Here is a 22,840-nt window from a genome sequence, read left to right as displayed (position 1 = left end):
AAAAATACACAAGTGAAGCTGAGTCCAGACACATCAAATATAATGATAGCTATCTTGTTTAGCAGCTGGGAATTGATACACTTGCTGACTTTACAGTAAAAACAAAAGCCAAATCATAACAAAATATGAAGAATGAGCCATTAGTATAGAGGATTTCTGTTGACATCAGCCGAAAGAGCAGAGTGATGTGTATGTTAGTGTCTGTATGTCTGCCCGTGGGTATGTGTGTGTGTGTGTGTGTGTGTGTGTTCATAGGAGAGAGAGATAGAGATAGAGGAGAGAGAGAGACAGATTGGTGACACACAGTGTATAGTATTTCCTCTGTCTATAACATTCATATGAATTGTGAAATTGAAAACAGCATCATAACATGTTCATCGTTATTGTGGATAACTGATACCTGACACCAAACGTCACAGCTAAATGGATACAACAGGTCACATATTGAGTTGCTGCCCTTGTCCCCCTCCCCCTCCCTGGCTCTCCTTCTGCATTCATTAACTCTGCTGTCGGCTGCTCTCATTGGACCAATGGCCTTTGAGTGTCAGCAGACCGACCAGCATGCAAGGATCCTTTCAATTGAAATAAGAGGAGCGAGAGAAAAAAATGCCTGGCAATGAATAGTAATAACGGCATTAAGATTAACGAGCATGGCGTGTAAAGAATAATTGCGTCTGTCAGAATATTAAAAATACATGAGCTGGAGCATTTGTTTGGAGACTGGTGGGAAAGCAGCACATTGTTGTGTTTATAGGGGAGGAGGGAGATAAAGTGGGAACCACAGCCAACTGACTGTCCTCTGGTGTACCTGGAGCAATCCATTCTGGGAAGAGGGGGTGACCTTGGACAGGCCAGTGAGATGCACAATGATAAACAGGCGTTGGATACCGCAGGCCCACCTCACAGTCACAGATGGCATATTCTGTGAGGGGGCCGATACACAAATACCCTACTTGTTGTTGTGACTCCTGTTTGGAATCAGATAGAGGTAAAGAATATCTGAAGGATATTAATTAACAGATTGAGACTTGTAGCAATTAGCAGTTAACGAAAATTATTGGTATAGCATTATGGGATTAGACGGCAAATAATAATCGGCAGTTTTTGCTTTTACTGCAGTGCAAAAGAACAACTCCAATATTAACTCCTTCTGTGTAGTAAGCCCATGAGAAATCATCCATGCATACACCTGCAGTGACACACAGTATGAGAGCTAAGACTAGAGCCTCCGATGAGGGAAAGTCTCCTAGATGCTAATGCTAGCGCAGGTCTAGGTAAAATCAGATGGGGATGAGTGTCTGGATTTGCTAATCCAAGGACACCTGATGTAGCCAGAGAGGCCCACACTTTTAGACAAGGCTCAACCCCCAACCCGGACAATCAAAGATAACTGATTGTTGGGATTAGATGTCCACTTCAATGTCATATATGTTTACAAATTACATCACATTGGTCAAATGAACAGAAAATAGGAACTGATTAGAAAGTGAGTATGCATGTGTGTGTGTGTGTGTGTGTGTGTGTGTGTGTGTGTGTGTGTGTGTGTGTGTGTGTGTGTGTAAAGTAAAACTAAATGTTCAATTCCATCCTTATCCTAGCTACAAGGGTTCCGATACAGTTTAACCGCCACATGGTTTATGAGTATACTTTCTTGTCAATGCCTGTGTTGTCCTCCTTGCCTTACATTACCACTGTTGGTTCAGTCTGCTCTCGATAGAACATGTGTTTATGACAAAATATAGCCCCTAAAACCATCCTGGGTCCTCCATTCAGCCCTTGATACGTGAAAGTGTAGGTCAGGAAATCAAACTGAATAAATCTTAAAAGACATCCATTTCTTATCAAGAAAATAACTAAATTCAAAGTGTGTGGTGCAATATCAAGCAGGAGACTTCAATGAAAAATGGAGACCTTTAAAAGTAAGACGCTATTTCTCCGACATCCACTTTTATCTTGAATTCATTAAATCTGTAAACAGCATTCTCTACTCTTGCCATGAGTGTTCCTCTGATCTAGCTGGAGATTGGACTGTGTTTGCCTCTCGTCTCCTGCAACAAAGAGCAATATTGTATAGTTTTCCCCGGCACCAAACAACAACAGAATAAACACAGTCTTTCTCCCCATCCTTTGCGCCTTCTCTTTCTCTCTCACTTTCCCTGCTGGTCACATCAGGCCTGCGTTCCACATTAAGACAAGCTACAGTTGGCTTTTAATTGGCCCTCTGCAATCACCAGCCTATCCCCACAAGGATCGGCTCTCCTCAGCAATGCAACTCTCAAGGACCAGCACTCAGGTTTTGAAGTGGCCCCACACAGTCTTGGAAACCACAGAGAGCACCGACTCTAAAACATAGATAAGAGCTACAGTCTTATGTTACAGGATATTTAATCTGTATCAGAATGTTTTTAATGGCATTATACCCATAAATAACACAACAAGTTACTGTAACACACAGCTATTAATGTTGAAGTAGGCCTACTCCCTCTTATCAATGTTCTTGAAGTTTAACACTTGCACGCACACACACACACACACGTACTGTTAAGGCTCAGACACACCAATAGCGTTTGTTGGTTGAGAGTACTTAGCACCTCTGAAAGCAATTTGTGAACTGAGTGCGCACAGCATGTAGAATCAAGTAAAGAATTATGGCGGGTGGTCCCTAAAACATTGATTGGCAGACAAACAAAGCAAAATCCTTGACAATAATAATAACCAATAATGAAATCATTACAATTGGTAAACTCTTCAAGCATTGTGTGTGTGTGTCTAAAAAAAAATGAACATTTCTAGAAAGTGCCATACTGGGCTACCATAATACCCATGTCCTGTCCAGAAACAACCCCTAGCCCCTCAACATCTGCTCTGTCAACTTTGTCCAACTGTCTGGAAGAGGTTAAGTCTTGGATGCAGAACAACTTCCTCCAACTCAACAGCAGCAAGACCGAGGCAACTCCTGCAGCATCCGCCCTGCCATCTCTCCTCAGTCATCACCAACCTGGGTTTGATATTCCGTGCACTCTCCTTCAATGCCCAAATTAAATCACATATGTATAACATAATTCATAAGCCATGCCAAACTGCTTAATGCACCCAGGACCCGGCTCCAAACAAACCGTACCTTTTCCTGCCACGTACCACACCTTTGGAACTCCCTTCCTGACAAGACTGTTCACTGTTGGGCTTTTAAAAATAAAAAAATCTATTTCATGCACTTTGAGTTAATTCATGCATCTGTCCTCATGCTCCTAGACCTTAGTGCTGCTTTTGATACCATCGATCACCACATTCTTTTGGAGAGCTTGGAAACCCAAATTGGTCTACACGGACGAGTTCAGGCCTGGTTTAGATCTTATCTGTTGAAAAGATATCAGTTTGTCTCTGTGGATGGTTTATCCTCTGACAAATCAACTGTACATTTTGGTGTTCCTCAAGGTTCTGTTTTAGGACCACTATTGTTTTCACTATATATTTTACCTCTTGGTGATGTCATTTGGAAACATCACGTTAACTTTCACTGCTATGCGGATGACACACAGCTGTACATTTCGATGAAACATGGTGAAGACCCAATGACAGCTTTGCACACTCTTGGCATTCTCTTATACCAGCTTCACCAGGAATGCTAAAAATAAAGAAAAACTCTTGAATGAGTAGGTGTTCTAAAACATTTGACCGGTAGTGTAGGTAGCTAGGATATGTCAGTCTGCTAACAATTTACAGTTTATTAATAAGTCAATACACACTAAATCTTATGCAAACATTTGAGAAATAATACTTTATCTTGGCATTGTGGCACGGCATGTGCAGCTATTAATATATTAATTAATAGATAATAGATCTGTGGTGTGTATTCATGGGTGCCTTGGGTTAGCCAGGCTTCCCCAAATAAAGTGTCTCTTTCGTCTCTCTGTGTTTCATAAATTTTCTTGAATGTACAGTATCTCATTCGCATCCGAGCGAATGAAACAGCGCCCCTCTGTCTCAGTATGTGTAGCCCATTTATCAGATTCTGTATGATCAAAAAGAGTATGACATTGTTGTTGCCCGTAGCACTGAATGCAAGGGAAGCCAGCGAGCATTTGGCCTCCCCTTGATCATTTGTTTTATAAAATAATAGCCAACTGAGTGAGCTCAGCTGTGAATGGTCCTGGTGCACCAAAAAAAAGTGTCAAACGGAAGTTAGTTTGGATTTGGCTTCAAACCAATCACATCACATTAGAAGCTAAACATTAACAACACATCTCGTTGTGTCATTGTCCTCCGGTGGCTAGCTAAAATCATGCATTCCTAAATTAGCCATGGATGGAGATAGGGATTTGGACTTGTGGTTTTACTTCATTCTCCATACTGGCTAATGATTATAACGGTGATTTAATTCTCCATACTCTCTAATGATTATAACGGTGATTTAATTCTCCATACTGGCAAATTATTATGACAGTGATTTAATTCTCCATACTGACTAATGATTATAACAGTGATTTAATTCTCCATACTGACTAATGATTATAACGGTGATTTAATTCTCCATACTGGCTAATTATTATGACAGTGATTTAATTCTCCATACTGACTAATGATTATAACGGTGATTTTGAGCAGACATTGTGCCCCTGGACTGAGAGGATGGACCTTATTTTCTTTCTTTTTTGTACTTTTTACCCCCTTTTCATGATATCCAATTGGTAGTTACAGTCTTGTCCATCTCTGCAACTCCCGTACCGACTCGGAGAGGCGAAGGTTGAGAGTCATGCAGCCTCCGAAACACGACCCTTAACCCGGAAGCCAGTCACACCAATGTGTCAGAAGAAACACCGTACAACTGTTGACCGAAGTCAGCATGCATGCGCCCGGCCCAAGGACATCGGCACAAGGACATCCAGGCTGGCCAAACCCTCCCCTAACCCGGACGATGCTGGGCCAATTGTGTGTCGCCGCATGGGTCTCCCGGTCGCGGCCGGCTGCGACACAGCCTGGGAACCCGGGTCTGTAGTGATGCTTCTAGCACAGAAATGCACTCGGGAGGCACGAGAGGATGGAAGTTCAACATGTAGCTAGATGTAGTACGTTAATGTTAACTAGCTGGCCTGCCACATTGTTGCCCATGAAAGGAAGTTAGGCTAGTGAGCAAGCATTTTAGCCAGGCAGCCTAGGACAATCAAATCTAAACACTTGTACTGTATGACAGTCATAAACCATTTAGGCAACATGATTAGGAGGATGGCATTGGTGTTTCTCTACAAGTAGGGCGAGTCAGGTTTTTCTACTTGCACGCAAGCACACAGAAATCATTCGGATACCATGGACAGCCACATCATATTTAGCTAATGTTGATTGGACTAAATCGTTTTTGATATATTTTAGTTGTCACTGTATTAGGACTAAGCAGAGGTGATTAGATGATGTTGAAATGTTGAAGTTGAAATGGTGCTGGAATAGTGGAGGCAGCTCCTGTTTTCTTTGCGACTGGCGGTAACTCTCTGTGGTTCTAAATCAATAGTTGTTTAGTAGTCCGAAAATGTCAGAAACATGAACTTGCTTGACCATGCTGTAGGTCATGTAACTGTTTGGTACATGCGGTATGTTTTGTGGATGATGCTCTCAGGTTTTCTGATGAAACAAAGGTGTGTTTGAATTTATTCTGCCACTGTATCTTCTTATTGTCTCGTCCTTAGGCTTATATATCATGGTGTCAGAGCATATGAACTAATAGGTTATACAGCAAAACAACACAATTATCACAACACATTTTTGCCTGGCTTGGCTTCCCCAGTGATTTTACCCACACACCGCTACTTTAATAGATTCATAGAATAGAGATAGTAGGGTGAACTCCTACTTTGAAAGGACATGAAGTGAAAGGACATGAAGTGTTGGCTGTGCACTTGACCAATGACAGGCATTCCAAATGTAACCCCGTCCACATGTGAAAGTTGAAATATCAAGTCGTTTTGGGTTTTATAGCAAAAACTGAAGAAAAAAAACAAGCAATTTTTTTATATTTATATAAAAAATTAAATAAACAAAAACTGTTTTCATGTTCCCAATTGCGCCGATTTAACTTGGAAAGCAAACGATCAAAACGTACACAGACCGTTATCTAACCTCAGGAATCTTGACTTAATGTTGTCCATGACATAGGCTAATTAATTAACTTGACTGCTCTAACAACATTAGACACCAAAATGTTCTGTCAATCTTCGAGATAAACATTAATTCCCGCACTTTGGCTGTTGTTCAGTCTTGTGCAGCATCACACAAGCTCTTTATCACTTGACTGTCATTCAGAAAATCCTTTCCTGAATCAGCTGATGTTGCGCGACAATGTCCCCACATAACTAAACAGCGAGATAAAGGTGCATGAAACAACTGTTATGCATGATTATTGAAGAACCCCGTTAATGACAGTATACATTTTTGTTTTATTAGTCATGTTAAAGTTACTCTTTCAGTTAGAAGTATTCGATTTTGCAACCACATAATTATTTTGGATGTGTGCCCATGACAACTGTTTTCACACCATAAGATAGCGAGATATGTCACGACATCCGCCGCTCCTCTCCTTGTTCGGGCGGCGTTCGGCGATCGACGTCACCAGCTTTCTAGCCAGTGCCGCTCCATTTCTCATATGTCCATTTGTTTTGTCTTGTTCCATACACACCTGGTTTTCATTCCATAACCACACTGCATGTATTTAGTCCTCTGTTCCCCTCCATGTCTTTGTGTGTTTATTGTTATGTGGATAGCGCCATACTTTTGTTACGTTCCGTGTTTTTGGCACGTTTATGTTTTTATGCGCTGTTATTTTTGTACCGGAATAAAGGTGTGCCTGCTCACTACACTCTGCTCTCCTGCACCTGACTTCACTTCCCGTACACACCCCTAACAAGATACGAAATGTTAAGGAGGTACAATACAATTCCGAAATCTCCATACAAAAAAAAAAGTGTACAACAGCAATATCCAGGAATTTTACAGGATCAAGTTCAATGTGCAATTAAATTGTTAAATGCTTAGTATATGGCACAATGACAAACAGTATCATAAATGTAAAGAAAGAAAGGTAGTGTTTTATGTCACACGATTTTTGCCAAATCTGTGAAGACTCCAAGCATGAGAAACCGTTTAAACATACACTACCATTCAAAAGTTTGGGGTCACTTAGAAATGTCCTGGTTTTTGAAAGAAAAGCACTTTTTTTGTCCATTAAAATATCAAAATCGATCAGAAATACAGTGTAGACATTGTTAATGTTATAAATGCCTATTGTAGCTGGAAACGGCTGATTTTTTTAATGGAATATCTACATAGGCGTACAAAGGCCCATTATCAGCAACCATCACTCCTGTGTTCCAATGGCACGTTGTGTTAGCTAATCCAAGTTTATAATTTTAAAAGGCTAATTGATCATTAGAAAACCCTTTTTCAATTATGTTAGCAAAGCTGAAAACTGTTGTTCAGATTAAAGAAGCAATAAAAGTGTCCTTCTTCAGACTAGTTGAGTATCTGGAGCATCAGCATTTGTGGGTTCAATTACAGGCTCAAAATGGCCAGAAACAAATACCTTTCTTCTGAAAATCGTCAGTCTATTCTTCTTCTGAGAAATGAAGCCTATTCCATACCAGAAATTGCCAAGAAACTGAAGATCTCGTACAACGCTGTGTACTACTCCCTTCACAGAACAGCGCAAACTGTCTATAACCAAAATAGAAAAAGGAATGGGAGGACCCGGTGCACAACTGAGCAAGATAACAAGTACAGTAGAGTGTCTAGTTTGAGAAACAGACGCCTCACAAGTCCTCAACTGGCAGCTTCATTAAATAGTAGTCGCAAAACACCAGTCTCAACATCAACAGTGAAGAGGCGACTCCGGGATGCTGGCCTTCTAGGCAGAGTTCCTCTGTCCAGTGTCTGTGTTCTATTGCCCATCTTAATCTTTTCTTTTTATTTGCCAGTCTGAGATATGGCTTTTTCTTTGCAACTCTGCCTAAAAGGCCAGCATTCCTGGAGTCGCCTCTTCACTGTTGACGTTGAGACTGGCGTTTTGCGGATTTCACTGTTTCAAGGACAAAATGACATGTATTTAAATATTTTGTTGTTGTTGTTGTTATTATACATTTTCCCTAAAATATTTATAATTTCTTCCATTTTTGATTTGTATGTTTAGGTCACATAATATAATTTAAAAGTATGCATTAACTTGTCTGTAATAGAATAAACATGGCAGAAACAAATGTAGACATTAATAAATGCTTTTCTATAGCTTCCAAAATATTTTTTACAATGGTGAGAGAATGCCAAGATGGAGGCGTGGCAGCTTAACACAGTGGTCCCTATCAGTCCTCTTGTGTACTGTATATATAAATCATTGAGTCTAACGGTCATCTCGCGCAAAACTGTGCATGTGCAGGCCGTCAAATCGAAGGCCCTCCTTCGATATGTTTTTTTTTAAACGAAAATGTGTCAGTTTGTCACATGTTCAACTACTTAAGACATTGGCTTGAATCTAGGTTGTGCCTTTATATTGAGAAAATGAACAACTAAGGAATAGTTTTTCACTTCTCTCATTGACTTCTCCAACCCCAAACCACAGCCTGGTCTGCTTTGTCTGTTTCGCAAGCGTTCCCGGAAGTCTTGCGATGTTACGCCTCTTGGTTTAGAAACTCTGTGGTTGAACTAATGATGTTGACTTGGGCTTGGTGTGTAGTTGATCTGGCTGGGAAGAGTGATCCCCTATGGGAGGGTTGTTACATGAGTAATGTATGTTGTCTGTGTCTGTGTTGTGATGTGTGTGTGTGGCTCTGTTCCAGGTGGGAGACTCACCTGGGGCTTCGATAAGCTGCTTGTAGATTCCCAGGAATGCAGACTCTGCCTCCTTACTGCGCTTGTTCAGAGCAACCACCTAGAGAGAACAGGACAGGACACAGCCGTCAGGGTGACACTCAGGCATCAATACTACACCTGTGCTGAATGGACATTTATTGACCCATACACACCGCCAATCTACATTTAAATGCATTCTACACTGTTTTGACATATGAAGTAAACAGCCAGCATATAAAGTAATTGTGCAAATGAGACAGACAGAAACAAAGCCACAATGATCTATCTGTAGAAGTTAATCCCCAACATGACATTCTGATGGCGTTTGTGTGCTGAATTATGTGAACAAGGTTCTGAGGTAATACTGCAAGCTGATATTTGGCCTCTTAAACCCCAACGTTGCAGTGTGTAGTGAGGTGACATTTGTCCTGTTAAAACGCAGGTGCTGGTGTGCTCTATGAGGCATGTCAGCGTCTGTGACCTCCATCACACCGGCACCCAGACCCTCCTGCTATTCTCCACTCCACGGGTGATGCAAACCAATTAACAATTCATTAGGAGGGACAAAGAAGGGAATTAGGCACCACCTGGCCCCATGGAGAGGGCACCTGCCCTGGTGGATATATGGGTTACAGTCCTCACAGCTCCTATAATACACCAGCAGCCCTGTTGTCGGAGGATGTCATTGGCTGAAAGTCTTATAGATGTAGGATCTTAATTTGATTACTCTTTTGTTGCTGAGAGGAAGGAAATGCAAACTTGTAGAGCATTTGAGTTTTAAAAAAGCTCTTAAAGTTTTTATTTCCACATGGAAATTTCAGACTTAATTTGCCCCAACGAAAAATGCAATCAACCCCTCCAAAAATGTTGATTAATTACAAACCACTTTTCCTGTTGCTGCAGGATTCTTTTCCTGCTGTAGCAAACATGCTCAAATTAAGATCGTACATCTGTAGTTTAGCAACTCTGAAATATTACATCAGCTCCACTCCAAATGTCCCTCCAGTCCAAGAGCAGACTGAAAGCTAATTATTTCCATCTATTGTCTATAGAATTCCTGTCAGTGTTATAGTTTTGATCTGATCAGACACAATGACTTCTATTGAAGGGGCCAAGTGTATGGTTACGTCTGAGACGTTCTTTAATGGTCTATCTTCAGCTCAACAATAGTATTGTGGAACACTGACTGAAAACACTTATGAGAATGGTGGAGAAACTGTTTAGAGGCTTATAAATAACAACTGTGGAAAACAGAGAGAGACAAAGAGCCCTTGATTTACTGGAAATGGCTTGTGTCCTCCCTGGAGAGGCAAAACGACAGCATCATGTTTAAAGAAATATCATAAAGATCAAACAAATCCCTCCCATCACTCCCACTCCGAGTTCATGGAAAAGCTGGAGCCCAATCAATACAGATGTAATAGTCTGCAGCTCTCAGCCGACTCCTCTACTCTCTCTCTCTCTCCCTCTCTTCCTCTGCATTGTTGGTTCAGCAAATAGCCTTCACACGTATAAAATAAGTGGCCTCTCTATACAAAACATGTATACATGCATATGTGTGACTGACTCCAAAATCCCCAAACAATCCAAAATCCAAATTACGAAATGTAGTTTGCTGTGTGTGCCTGTAAACCGATCCACCCTCAGTAAAGAAGAACCGGTAGATATTAACATTATTCACATATGTATAGGCTACTTGCCAGCTGTTTCTAAATGTCAAACGCCCTTTGTCTCCCTGTCAATGAGATGCATTAACAAAGAAGAAGGCTACTGTCCCATTGTGAATGATGCCATGGTGAGCTCATTGACTGTCAACTGTGTCAATGCATTGATGAACCCATCAAACAGGGTCCTGAACTGCAAATGTAAAAAGCACAGGACCTGAGAATGCAACATGCTCCATTTTCCTGGCCCTTCATCATCCTTTAACGAGAGAACATGGAGATTACCTCCACAATCACACCATTAACCTGTCTGCAGCTGCTAGAGTAGACATCTATCACATGCCTGATGCCTCCTCACGTGAGCACACTCGGTATGCGTAACCCTCTCGACTTACGCACGCTGCCACTACCATCAAAACAAATGTTATTTGTCACATGCACCAAATACAACAGGTGTAGACCTTGCAGTGAAATACTTACTTACAAGCCATTTAACCAACAATGCAGTACAAGAAAATACCCCCCCCAAAAAAGTAAGAGATAAGAATAACAAATAATTAAAGAGCAGCAGTAAATAACAATAGCAGGGAAATATACAGGGGGTACCGGTACATAGTCAATATGCGCGGGCACCGGTGTCGAGGCAATATGTACATGTAGGTAGAGTTATTAAAGTAATAATAACAGAGGGCAGCGTGGGGGGGGGTTGGGGTGCAAATAGTCCGGGTAGCCATTTGATTAGATGTTTAGGAGTCTTATGCTTGGGGGTAGAAGCTGAAACCTCTTGGACCTTTTTATTTCACCTTTATTTAACCAGGTAGGCTAGTTGAGAACAAGTCCTCATTTGCAACTGCGACCTGGCCAAGATAGAGCAAAGCAGTGTGACACAGACAACAACACAGAGTTAAACATGGAGTAAACAATAAACAAGCCAATAACACAATAAACAAATCAATGACACAGTAGAAAAAGGAAAGTCCATATACAGTGTGTGCAAAAGGCATGAGGAGGTAAGGCAATAAATAGGCCGTAGGAGCGAATAGTTACAATTTAGCAGATTAACACTGGAGTGATAAATGAGCAGATGATGATGTGCAAGTAGAGATACTGGTGTGCAAAATAGCAGAAAAGTAAATAAAATAAAAACAGTATGGGGATGAGGTAGATAGATTGGGTGGGCTATTTACAGATGGACTATGTACAGCTGCAGCGATCGGTTAGCAGCTCAGATAGTTGATGTTTAAAGTTGGTGAGGGAAATAAAAGTCTCCAACTTCAGCGATTTTTGCAATTCGTTCCAGTCACTGGTAGCAGAGAACTGGAAGGAAAGGCGGCCAAATGAGGTGTTGGCTTTGGGGATGATCAGTGAGATATACCTGCTGGGACGTGTGCTACGGGTGGGTGTTGTTATCGTGACCAGTGAACGAAGATAAGGCGGAGCTTTATCTAGCATAGACTTATAGATGACCTGAAGCCAGTGGGTCTGGCGACGAATATGTAGCGAGGGCCAGCCAACTAGAGCATACAGGTTGCAGTGGTGGGTGGTATAAGGTGCTTTAGTAACAAAACGGATGGCACTGTGATAGACTGCATCCAGTTTGCTGAGTAGAGTGTTGGAAGCTATTTTGTAGATGACATCGCCGAAGTCGAGGATCGGTAGGATAGTCAGTTTTACTAGGGTAAGTTTGGCGGCGTGAGTGAAGGAGGTTTTTTTGCAAATAGAAAGCCGATTCTAGATTAGATTTTTGATTGGAGATGTTTAATAGGAGTCTGGAAGGAGTGTTTACAGTCTAGCCAAGACACATAGGTATTTATAGTTGTCCACATATTCTAGGTCGGAACCGTCCAGGGTGGTGATATTAGTGGGGCGGCGGGTGCGGGCAGTGAACGGTTGAAAAGCATGTATTTGGTTTTACTAGCGTTTAACAGCAGTTGGAGGCCACGGAGGGAGTGTTGTATGGCATTGAAGTTCGTTTGGAGGTTAGTTAGGACAGTGTCCAAGGAAGGGCCAGAACTATATACAGAATGGTGTTGTCTGTGTAGAGGTGGATCAGGGAATGGCCCGCAGCAAGAGCGACATCATTGATATATACAGAGAAAGAGTCAGCCCGAGAATTGAACATGCCCTCCGATTTGACACACTGAACTCTGCGGCAGCTTTCCAATCTTTAGGGATCTCGGACGATACGAAAGAGAGGTTGAACAGGATGGTAATAGGGGTTGCAACAATGGCGGCAGATAGTTTTAGAAAAGAGAGTGTCCAGATTGTCTAGCCCAGCTGATTTGTACAGGTCCAGATTTAGCAGCTCTTTCAGAACATCTGCTGTCTGGATTTGGGTGAAGGAGAAGCTGGGGAGGCTTGGGCAAGTAGCTGCAGTGGGCAGCTGGGAGGAGGTGCTCTTGTTCTCCTTGGACTTTACAGTGTCCCAGAACTTTTTGGAGATAGAGCTACAGGATGTGAATTTCTGCTTGAAAAAGCTAGCCTTTGCTTTCCTGACTGACTGCGTGTATTGGTTCCTGACTTCCTTGAAAAGTTGCATATCGTGGGGACTATTCGATGCTATTGCAGTCCACCACATGATGTTTTTGTGCTGGTCAAGGGCAGTCAGGTCTGGAGTGAACCAAGGGCTATATCTGTTCTTAGTTCTGCATTTTTTGAACGGGGCATGCTTATCTAAGATGGTGAGGAAATTACTTTTAAAGAATGACCAGGCATCCTCGACTGACGGGATGAGGTCAATATCTTTCCAGGATACCCGGGCCAGGTTGATTAGAAAGGCCTGCTTGCAGAAGCGATTTAGGGAGCGTTTGACAGTGATGAGGGGTGGTCGTTTGACCGCGGACCTAGACTTGGCACTCCGGTACTGCTTGCCGTGCGGTAGCAGAGAGAACAGTCTATGACTAGTGTGGCTGGAGTCTTTGACCATTTTTAGGGCCTTCCTCTGACACCGTCTGGTATAGAGGTCCTGGATGGCAGGAAGCTTGGCCCCGGTGATGTACTGGGCCGTACACACTACTCTCTGAGCAGTTGCCATACCAGGGAGTGATGCAACCTGTCAAGATGCTCTCGATGGTGCAGCTGTAAAACCTTTTGAGGATCTGAGGACCCATGCCAAATCTTTTCAGTCTCCTGAGGGGGAATAGGTTTCATCGTGCCCTCTTCATGAAGGTCTTAGTGTGCTTGGACCATGTTAGTTTGTTGGTGATGTGGACGCCAAGGAACTTGAAGCTCACAACCTGGTCCACTACAGCCCTGTTGATGAGAATGCAGGCGTGCTCGGTCCTCCTTTTCCTGTAGTCCACAATCATCTTCTTTGTCTTGATCACGCTGAGGGAGAGGTTGTTGTCCTTGCACCACATGGTCAGGTCTCTGACCTCCTCCCTATAGGCTGTCTCATCGTTGTCGGTGATCAGGCCTACCACTGTTGTGTCATCAGCAAACTTAATGATGGTGTTGGAGTCGTGCCTGGCAGTGCAGTCATGAGTGAACAGGGAGTACATAAAGGGACTGAGCACGCACCCCTGAGGGGCCCCCCGTGTTGAGGATCAGCGTGGCGGATGTGTTGTTACCTACCCTTACCGCCTGGGGGTGGCCCATCAGGATGTCCAGGATCCAGTTGCAGAGGGAGTTATTTAGTCCCAGGGTCCTTAGCTTAGTGATGAGCTTTGAGGGCACTATGGTGTTGAACGCTGAGCTGTAGTCAATGAATAGCATTCTCACATAGGTGTTCCTGTTATTCAAGTGTGAAAGGGAAGTGAGGAGTGTAATAAAGATTGCATCATATGTGGATCTGTTGCGGCGGTTTAGGGTTTCTGGGATAGTGGTGTTGATGTCAGCCATGACAAGCCTTTCAAAGTATTTTATGGCTACAGATGTGAGTGCTACGGGTTGGTAGTCATTTAACAGGTTACCTTAGTGTTCTTGGGCACAGGAACTATGGTGGTCTGCTTGAAATATGTTGGTACTACAGACTCGGACAGGGAGAGGTTGAAAATGTCAGTGAAGACACTTGCCAATTGGTCAGCGCATGCTCGGAGTACACGTCCTGGTAAACCGTCTGGCCCTGCGGCCTTGTGAATGTTGACCTGTTTAAAGGTCTTACTCACATCGGCTGCGGAGAGCGTGATCACACAGTTGTCCGGAACAGCTGATGCTCTCATGCATGTTTCATCAAAGCACCTCAGAGATGTGGTGTTTAATGTCATATCTGAGGGACTCTTCCATTCATTTAGCAGACACTCTTATCCAGAGTGACATACAGAAGCTATTAGGGTTAAGTGCCTTGCTCACGGGCATGTCGACTGATTTTTCACCTCGTCAGCTCGGGGATTCCAACCAGCGCCCTTTCAGTTACTGGCCCAGGTACTCTTAGCTACTAGGCTACCTGCCGCATACATAACCTATGCTATACCTCTCCATTGTGTATGTTTCAGTATGTATAGTAGTATGATACATTGTATATAAATGTACAGTGCATTCGGAAAGTATTCAGACCCCTTGACTTTTTCCGCATTTTGTTACGTTACAGTCTTATTCTAAAATGTATATATTTTTTTACATTTCCTCATCAATCCACACGCAATACCCCATGATGACAAAGCAACAGGTTTTTATACATTTTTGCAAACGTATTAAAAATAAAAACTGAAATATCACATTTACATAAGTATTCAGACCATTTACTCTTTGTACTTTGTTGAAGCACCTTTGGCAGTGATTACAGCATCGAGTCTTCTAGGGTATGGACACTACAAGCTTGGCACACCTGTATTTGGGGAGTTTCTCCCATTCTTCTCTGCAGATCCTCTCAAGCTCTGTCAGGTTGAATGGGGAGCGTCGCTGCACAGCTATTTTCAAGTCTCTCCAGAGATGTTCAAATCGGGTTCAAGCCCGGGATCTGGTTGGGCCACTCAAGGCCATTGAGACTTATCCTGAAGCCACTCCTGCGATGTCTTGGCTGTGTGCTTAGGGTCGTTGTCCTGTTGGAAGGTGAACCTTTGCTCCAGTCTGAGTAGGATCTCTCTCAAGGATCTCTCTGTACTTTGCTCAGTTCATATTTCCCTTGATTCTGACTAGTCTCCCAGTCCCTGCCACTGAAAAACATCCCCACACATGATGCTTCCACCACCATGCTTCACCGTAGGGATGGTGCCAGGTTTCCGCCAGACATGACGCTTGGCAAACAAGCCAAAGAGTTCAATCTTGGTTTCAACAGACCAGAGAATCTTATTTCTCATGGTCTGAGAGTCCTTTAGGTGCCTTTTGGCAAACTCAAAGTGGGCTGTCATGTGCCTTTTACTGAGGAGTGGCTTCCATCTGGCCACTCTACCATAAAGGCCTGATTGGTGGAGTGCTGCAGAGATAGTTGTCCTATGGCTTCTCTGAAAGGGATGTGATGAAGGTTAACTTTACAAGCAGTAAACAAACACCCAGTGCAGAGAGAGAGCGAGACATTGAGAAAGCAAGAAAGAATGAAAGCGAGAGAGAGCGAGAAAGTGAAAGAGAGCAAGAGAGAGAGACACTACGGAAAAAGAAGGAACAGCACGTCAGAAATCAGCTCAATGTAATTGAAGAATCCATAGACTCTAACCACTTCTGGGAAAATTGGAAAACACTAAACAAACAACAACACGAAGAGTTATCTATCCAAAATAGAGATGTTTGGATAAATCACTTCTCCAATCATTTTGGCCGTATAACAAAAAACAAATACATGACCAAATACAAATCTTAGAATCAACTATTAAAGACTACCAGAAGGGGCCTCACGAGTGGCACAGCGGTCTAAGGCACTCCTTCGCCGTGCTTGAGGCATCACTAAACACCCAGGTTCGATCCCAGGATGTGTTACAGCCTACTTAGACTGGGAGACCCATGATCGTCCGGTTTAGGGGAGAGTTTGGCCGGCCGGGATTTCCATGTCCCATTGCGCTTTAGCGACTCCATGTGGCTGGCCAGGCACCTGCAAGATGACTTGGTCACCAGCTGGACAGTGTTTCCTCCGACACATTGGTGCAGCTGGCTTCCGAGTTAAGCGAGCAGTGTGTCAAGATGCAGTGTGGCTTGGCAGGATCGTGTTTCGGAGGACGCATGGCTCACAACCTTCGCCTCTCCCGTGACCATGGGGAGTTGCAGCGATGGGACAAGACTAACTACCAATTGCGGAGAAAAAGGGGTAAAAGTACAAACAAACAAAAAAGACTACACAATTAGACCCAACCAAAACATTTGAAAACAAAAAGATAATTTATTCCAATTTGTCAAGTAATTAACAAAAAAAAACAAGCCAACTTAGAATGCTATTTGGCCCTAAACAGAGAGAACACAGTGGCAAAATACCTGACCACTGTGACTGACCCAAACTTAAGGAAAGCTTTGACTATGTACAGACTCAGTGAGCATAGCCTTGCTATTGAGAAAGGCAGCCGTAGACAGACATGGCTCTCAAGATAAAAAACAGGCTGTGTGCCCACTGCCCACAAAATGAGGTGGAAACTGAGCTGCACTTCCTAACCTCCTGCCAAATGTATGACCATATTAGGGATGCATATTTCCCTCAGATTACACAGACCCACAAAGAATTTGAAAAAATAAACCCAATTTTGATGAACTCCCATATCTATTGGGTTAAATACCACAGTGTGCCATCACCGCAGCAAGATGTGTGACCTGTTGCCACAGAAAAGGGCAACCAGTGAAAAACAAACACCATTGTAAATACAACCCATATTTATGTTTATTTATTTCCATTTTGTACTTTAACTATTTGCACATAATATGACATTTGAAATGTCTTTATTCTTTTGGAACGTTTGTGAGTGTAAAGTTACCTGTTCATTTTTTATTTATTTTCTATTTCACTTGCTTTGGTAATGTAAACAGGTTTCCCATGCCAACAAAGCCCGTAAATTGAATTGAGAAAGAAAGAGAGAGAATACGAGAAAACGAGATAGCAAGAGGGAGAGAGAGAGGAAAGCTAGAGAAAGAGAGAGACAAAGAGCTGGGAAACCTGTTAGAAGTGGACCATAATTCTTCACATAGGATCAGTCCGTGTGGGCAGGCAACTGCTGCGGTCTCTGGGATAGCACTGCTGGGAAATTCTTACTAAGGCCTAGGAGGATACTTATAGTGGAACACATGGTCGATGTGTGAGTCTCTGTGCATGTGCGTGTGTGTGTGCAAGCATGCGAGAAGAGACGAACAAGTCATTGCAAAAAGATGTGTAAGATAAAGAAGTGGAGGGAAGAGAGTCAGAGACAGGCACTGAACTACAGACAAAGATAGAGAGAGCGAAAGACAGGTTCCCATAAAGACTGCAATTAGCAATTATGCAGTCATCAATTACAATTATCACAACTGGTGATTATGCAATTATCACTCTAAAGCATATTTTTCCCCCTCAGCCTTACCGGCTTGCCACCTCCTGTGATTTGGGTGTTTGAGGACGGGGTGTGATGATGCAGGTGATTAGAATGTGTGAGGGCGGTGGGGGTGTTAGGTAGGTAGGTGTCTGTCTGTGTGTGTGTGTGTGTGTGTGTGTGTGTGTGTGTGTGTGTGTGTGTGTGTGTGTACATGTGTGTGTGTTGGGAAGATTATTGCTGCTGGTGGGTGAGAGAAGCAGTGTGTATATAAGGGACAGGGACTGTATGGTTGCCTCAATCCCAGAGGCCTCTAAATTACCTGTCATCTGCACATGATGCAAAGGTCAGCGCACAATCATGGCAGTTGGTCTTTTGTACTGATCTGTGTTGCTCACCGAGACCCAGCACAGCCCAGGAGCTGACAGTGTCACCACAGCCCCAGTCAGCCTTTGTACCTATTAAAACAACACACTGGGAATTCCACCACAACATAATAATGCAGCAAGTCACAGGACCGTGGGGTGAGACAGGGATGGGTTGTCCCTCACCCATTCTCTGGGTGACGAGAGTGAGAGCTATAAGTAAACATGGCTACTGCTACAATGCTGGTGAAGCTACAACCACTCATCTGTGCTTGTTTTTCCTTGAGTGTTTAGAGAAGAAGAGAGAAGGGATGAACTGGTGTTGAGTGACAGATGAGTGGGTAGAGGAGAGGGACATCACACTGTCATACACACCACACTGGTTCAAGTTGCTTAAAGGAGGGGGAAAACACAATCACACAGATATTTGCACACCCAGACAGTCACACAGACAGACGTGTGCACACGCACACACACACACACACACCTCTGTATTTGCAGGGCATTTATTCTGGATGACACCCCTCTCTGAGTGGTGGAATGGTGGCTGAGGATGAGGCTGAGTCCGTCTCCAGGTGCCCAGTGAGAGGAGCAGTCGGTGGCCTGACACACATCCAGTCCCCAAGTCAATTCCAATCAGCAGCTCCTGTCACTCCTCCTGTTATGCTCCCAGCACACAGACGCCGTCAGCGCTCTCCCTCAGCAGACTGGTGCCCTGCCATCCCCTTGGGAGAATAGAACCAAGGCACCAAGGCTGACCAGACCAGACTCATCCATTCAACCTGACCACACTATTATCCTAACATCTAAGGTCATTTTGTGATGTTCTGCAGTCACAATGATCTTTGAGCCAATCAATATCATTAATCTAACTAATCAATAACAAACAAATCAATAATTTAAATCTAAACAATCAATACCAAACCAAGTAATAACTCTAACCAATCAATTATAAAGAAATCAATCATCTCAATCAATACATTCAATCCAATCAAACAACAAGGGGAATAAATCAATAAAAGGGGATGGACACTACATTTGTGAAAAAGAACTATAGTACAAAGACAAACACACACACAGAGATGAGAGATTTAGACAGAGACAGAGAGATGAGAGATTTAGACAGAGACAGAGAGATTTAGACAGAGACAGAGAGATTTAGACAGAGACAGAGAGATTTAGACAGAGACAGAGAGATTTAGACAGAGAGATTCAGACAGAGAGATTTAGACAGAAAGATTTAGACAGAGACAGAGAGAGAGACAGAGAGAGAGACAGAGAGAGAGACAGAGAGAGAGACAGAGAGAGAGACAGAGAGAGAGACAGAGAGAGACAGAGAGAGAGAGAGAAATGACGCGGGCAGAGCGGTGAGCAGATCTCCAGCAAGTCAAGGTAGAGTAGAGTAATCCTGATGGACATGGCATGGTGAGCTCCGTGTGAGACCGAACAGTGTGAGGCATTAAACTCAGATCAAAGCCCTATTTGGCTCTGCCATCCTGCAGGAGTCTAGTAGGCTCAGTCCCACCACCACCTCCATCACCACCACCACCACGGAACAGACAGACAGAGCCAGCCAGCAGCTCCACCCACCCACACGACAAAACCCAACATAAACCTCTGCTTAACACCTCAAAGTCAGAAGAAAGTCAAGACAGAGATAGACGGAGTAAGACAAATACAGGAAAATAAATCTTCTGTGAAAGTCTCTGTAGTTCAAAAGACAGGATCCTTTATTTTTGAGACATGAGATTCTAAATGTTTGAAGTGCTGAGTGACCTAAAAGGTTGGAAAACGTGTGTCTGCTGAAGAGGAGTCACAAATCTATAGTGCCATGACAGGAGAGACAGGGCGGCAGGGTAGCCTAGTGGTTAGAGCATTGGACTAGTAACCGAAAGTTTGCAAGTTCGAATCCCTGAGCTGACCAGATACAAATCTGTTGTTCTGCCCCTGAACAAGGCAGTTAACCCACTAGGCTGTCATTGAAAATAAGAATTTGTTCTTAACTGACAGTTAAATAAAAGGTAAACAAATGAAGCTATAGGGAGATACAGTGGAGTGTATCATATGACATTTCGTTAGGACAGGGACATTGCAGCATTGCCAGAGAATACTGTGGGGAAGAAAAGAGTGGAGAGGTGTGAATGACTGCTCCCATTCCTAGACGGCCCCATGGACAAAGCCACAGCAGAGGAGAAGGCATGGGTATGCCAGCTTGAGGACAATAGTGGAGCATGGCACATGCTTGGCAGAGGGAGACACAGCAGCATATCTCCCCCTTCGACATACGAAGACAATGTACCTCTTTACCTGGCCTACACCATGTCAAGGTGAGACAGAGAGAGAGTGTTCTTGATGGATAGCGTTCTCAAGCCACCTCTCCTTTCTCTCCCTCTCAGAAGGCTGGTGACTTTCCAGTGAAGCAATTATCATTGCAGAATGCATAATAGCCTAATTAATTACAGGTGTCAACCTTTGTTTCACTATAGAGGAACATCATGCCAAACCTGCATCAAATGTATTGGGAGCGTAGATGTTATTACGGGGGTAGTGAAATGCTTATGTTTCTAGCTCCAGCAGTGCAGTAATACCTGTAAGGGAATACCCCCCTGAAGTGGACAAAAATGAATGGGAAGTCATTGGCATCGGACAAACCATATACACATTGGCCAATACCACCCAATTCGGCGTTGATTCGTGCAAAGTGTATTGCAACTGCCATATGGCGATTGCCTATTGTAACACTTTAAAAATTCAACAGGTGGCGAATTCGCTCCACCATGGTTTTTCATATTGGGAAATGTCACCCAAGTCAACATCCAAAAGCAAAATTTTGAAAAAATGATTTTTTGTCAAAAACTTATCACCCCTTAAAAAGTGCTTTCTGGACCGTTTTTCGAAATTCTTTCGATTTTTTTTGTCAATTACACATGTGTAAGAACTGTATGAATATACTTTTGTCCAATTTTATCATCATATTTTTTTTTTTTTTTTTTTACATGGGCATAAGTAATATGTTTTGTCCATTTTCAATATGATTTCATAGGAAGTCAAAAGTCAAAAGTGTCAAAATTTTGTAAAAACTTCACACACCCTTAAAAAGTGCTTTCTGGACCGTTTTTTGTAATTTTGTGTCAATTACACACGTATAAGAACTGTATCAACATACTTTAGTTGTATTTTACCATATGAAATTTGACATGCTCAAAAATGCAAAATTGACTGGCCTGATGAACACAGGATGGCCGAGCAGTGATAGTTGTTCCTTTCCATCACTCATTGTGTTGATTTCATCATGTCCATTTGCTGATGTTTTTTCACATACAATCATATTGCAAGTGCACGTGCATTTGCAATATGGTTCAATGGGCATTTACCATATGAAATTTGACATGCTCAAAAATGCAAAATTGACTGGCCTGATGAACACAGGATGGCCGAGCAGTGATAGTTGTTCCTTTCCATCACTCGTTGTGTTGATTTCATCATGTCCATTTGGTGATGTCTTTTCACATACAATCATATTGCAAGTGCACGTGCATTTGCAATATGGTTCAATGGGCATTTACCATATGAAATTTGACATGCTCAAAAATGCAAAATTGACTGGCCTGATGAACACAGGATGGCCGAGCAGTGATAGTTGTTCCTTTCCATCACTCGTTGTGTTGATTTCATCATGTCCATTTGGTGGTGTTTTTTCACTATAGAATCATATTGCAAATGCACGTGCATTGTTGTGCAACTGGTAACCCAAAAATAAAAATATGGTTGTAAATGCATTTACCGGGACTCCTATTGTCCATGCCCGCTATGGGAGTACCCTACTACGACCCTCTATCCATGGGGGCCGCCCTGAGTGCTTTATGGACTGTTTAAAATAGGCACCTGGTAACCCAAAAATAAAAATATGGTTGTAAAATGCAAGCGAGCTACGGTCAAGCGGGATATCTCGTTGAACTCGGCACGGCCTAGGGATTATGGTAATGCCATTGCCTGCTCTCTGTGTCTTTAAGCACCGCACTTTGTCACTCCATCCTTGCTGTGTGTGTGTATGAGAGCTTTTCTTTGACATCTCCTGGGGAAATGACTGATTTACAGTTTAGGAGGGTTACCTAGTCACACATATGAAGTTTTGGAGAGATGTGACTTTTCTAACCCTTCAAAACAGACAGTGTGACCCAATTAAAGGCACTTCCGGTTGGCACAGGAAGCTATAAGTCAACACATGTCTTGACTGACATAGAAACCTACAGAATCCTGAGTTTTAAGTCTTTAAGTTAAGAATTGACCTATCTACGATCTACACAGTGTTGAATGGGGTCATTTTCACCTTTGAAGGTGATGTACATCAAAACACCTTTTGGGTCAATTTAACCACTTCCGTTTGCTCCAGGAAGCTTAGAATCGACACAGGTAGACCTCATAGTGGTCTGATGGACTGTTACTGAAGACAGGTTCATAAGGCATTCATAACCCACATAGGCTTCAGGTTGAATTTAGGAGTGCAGGCAATGTATTCCTATGGGGAGAGAAGTCAATGCAAACTTTTTGATGTAAACACCTTCTTTTAACTGTTAAGGGTTAATGCCACAGGGTCAAGGTTAGGCTTGCACGGATCGGGAGGACC

The 22,840-nt window shown here is 42.9% G+C and overlaps 1 protein-coding gene across 2 annotated transcripts in view; it reads right to left on the bottom strand.

Moving 5' to 3' along the window:
• LOC112249481 (homeobox protein cut-like 2) overlaps window positions 1–22,840 on the bottom strand; it is a 146,065-nt gene that overhangs the window by 29,565 nt on the left and 93,660 nt on the right. For both annotated transcript variants that reach the window (XM_042320485.1, XM_042320486.1), the window contains exon 4: window positions 8,827–8,905. In XM_042320485.1, the coding sequence (XP_042176419.1) occupies window positions 8,827–8,905 (79 nt within the window). The remainder of the gene's footprint in view (window positions 1–8,826; window positions 8,906–22,840) is intronic.

Source organism: Oncorhynchus tshawytscha, linkage group LG04, assembly GCF_018296145.1.
Source record: "Oncorhynchus tshawytscha isolate Ot180627B linkage group LG04, Otsh_v2.0, whole genome shotgun sequence".
NCBI classification, from domain to species: Eukaryota; Metazoa; Chordata; class Actinopteri; order Salmoniformes; family Salmonidae; genus Oncorhynchus; species Oncorhynchus tshawytscha.
Note: the sequence above shows the minus strand (reverse complement) of the source record. Positions and strands in the feature narration are given on the sequence as shown.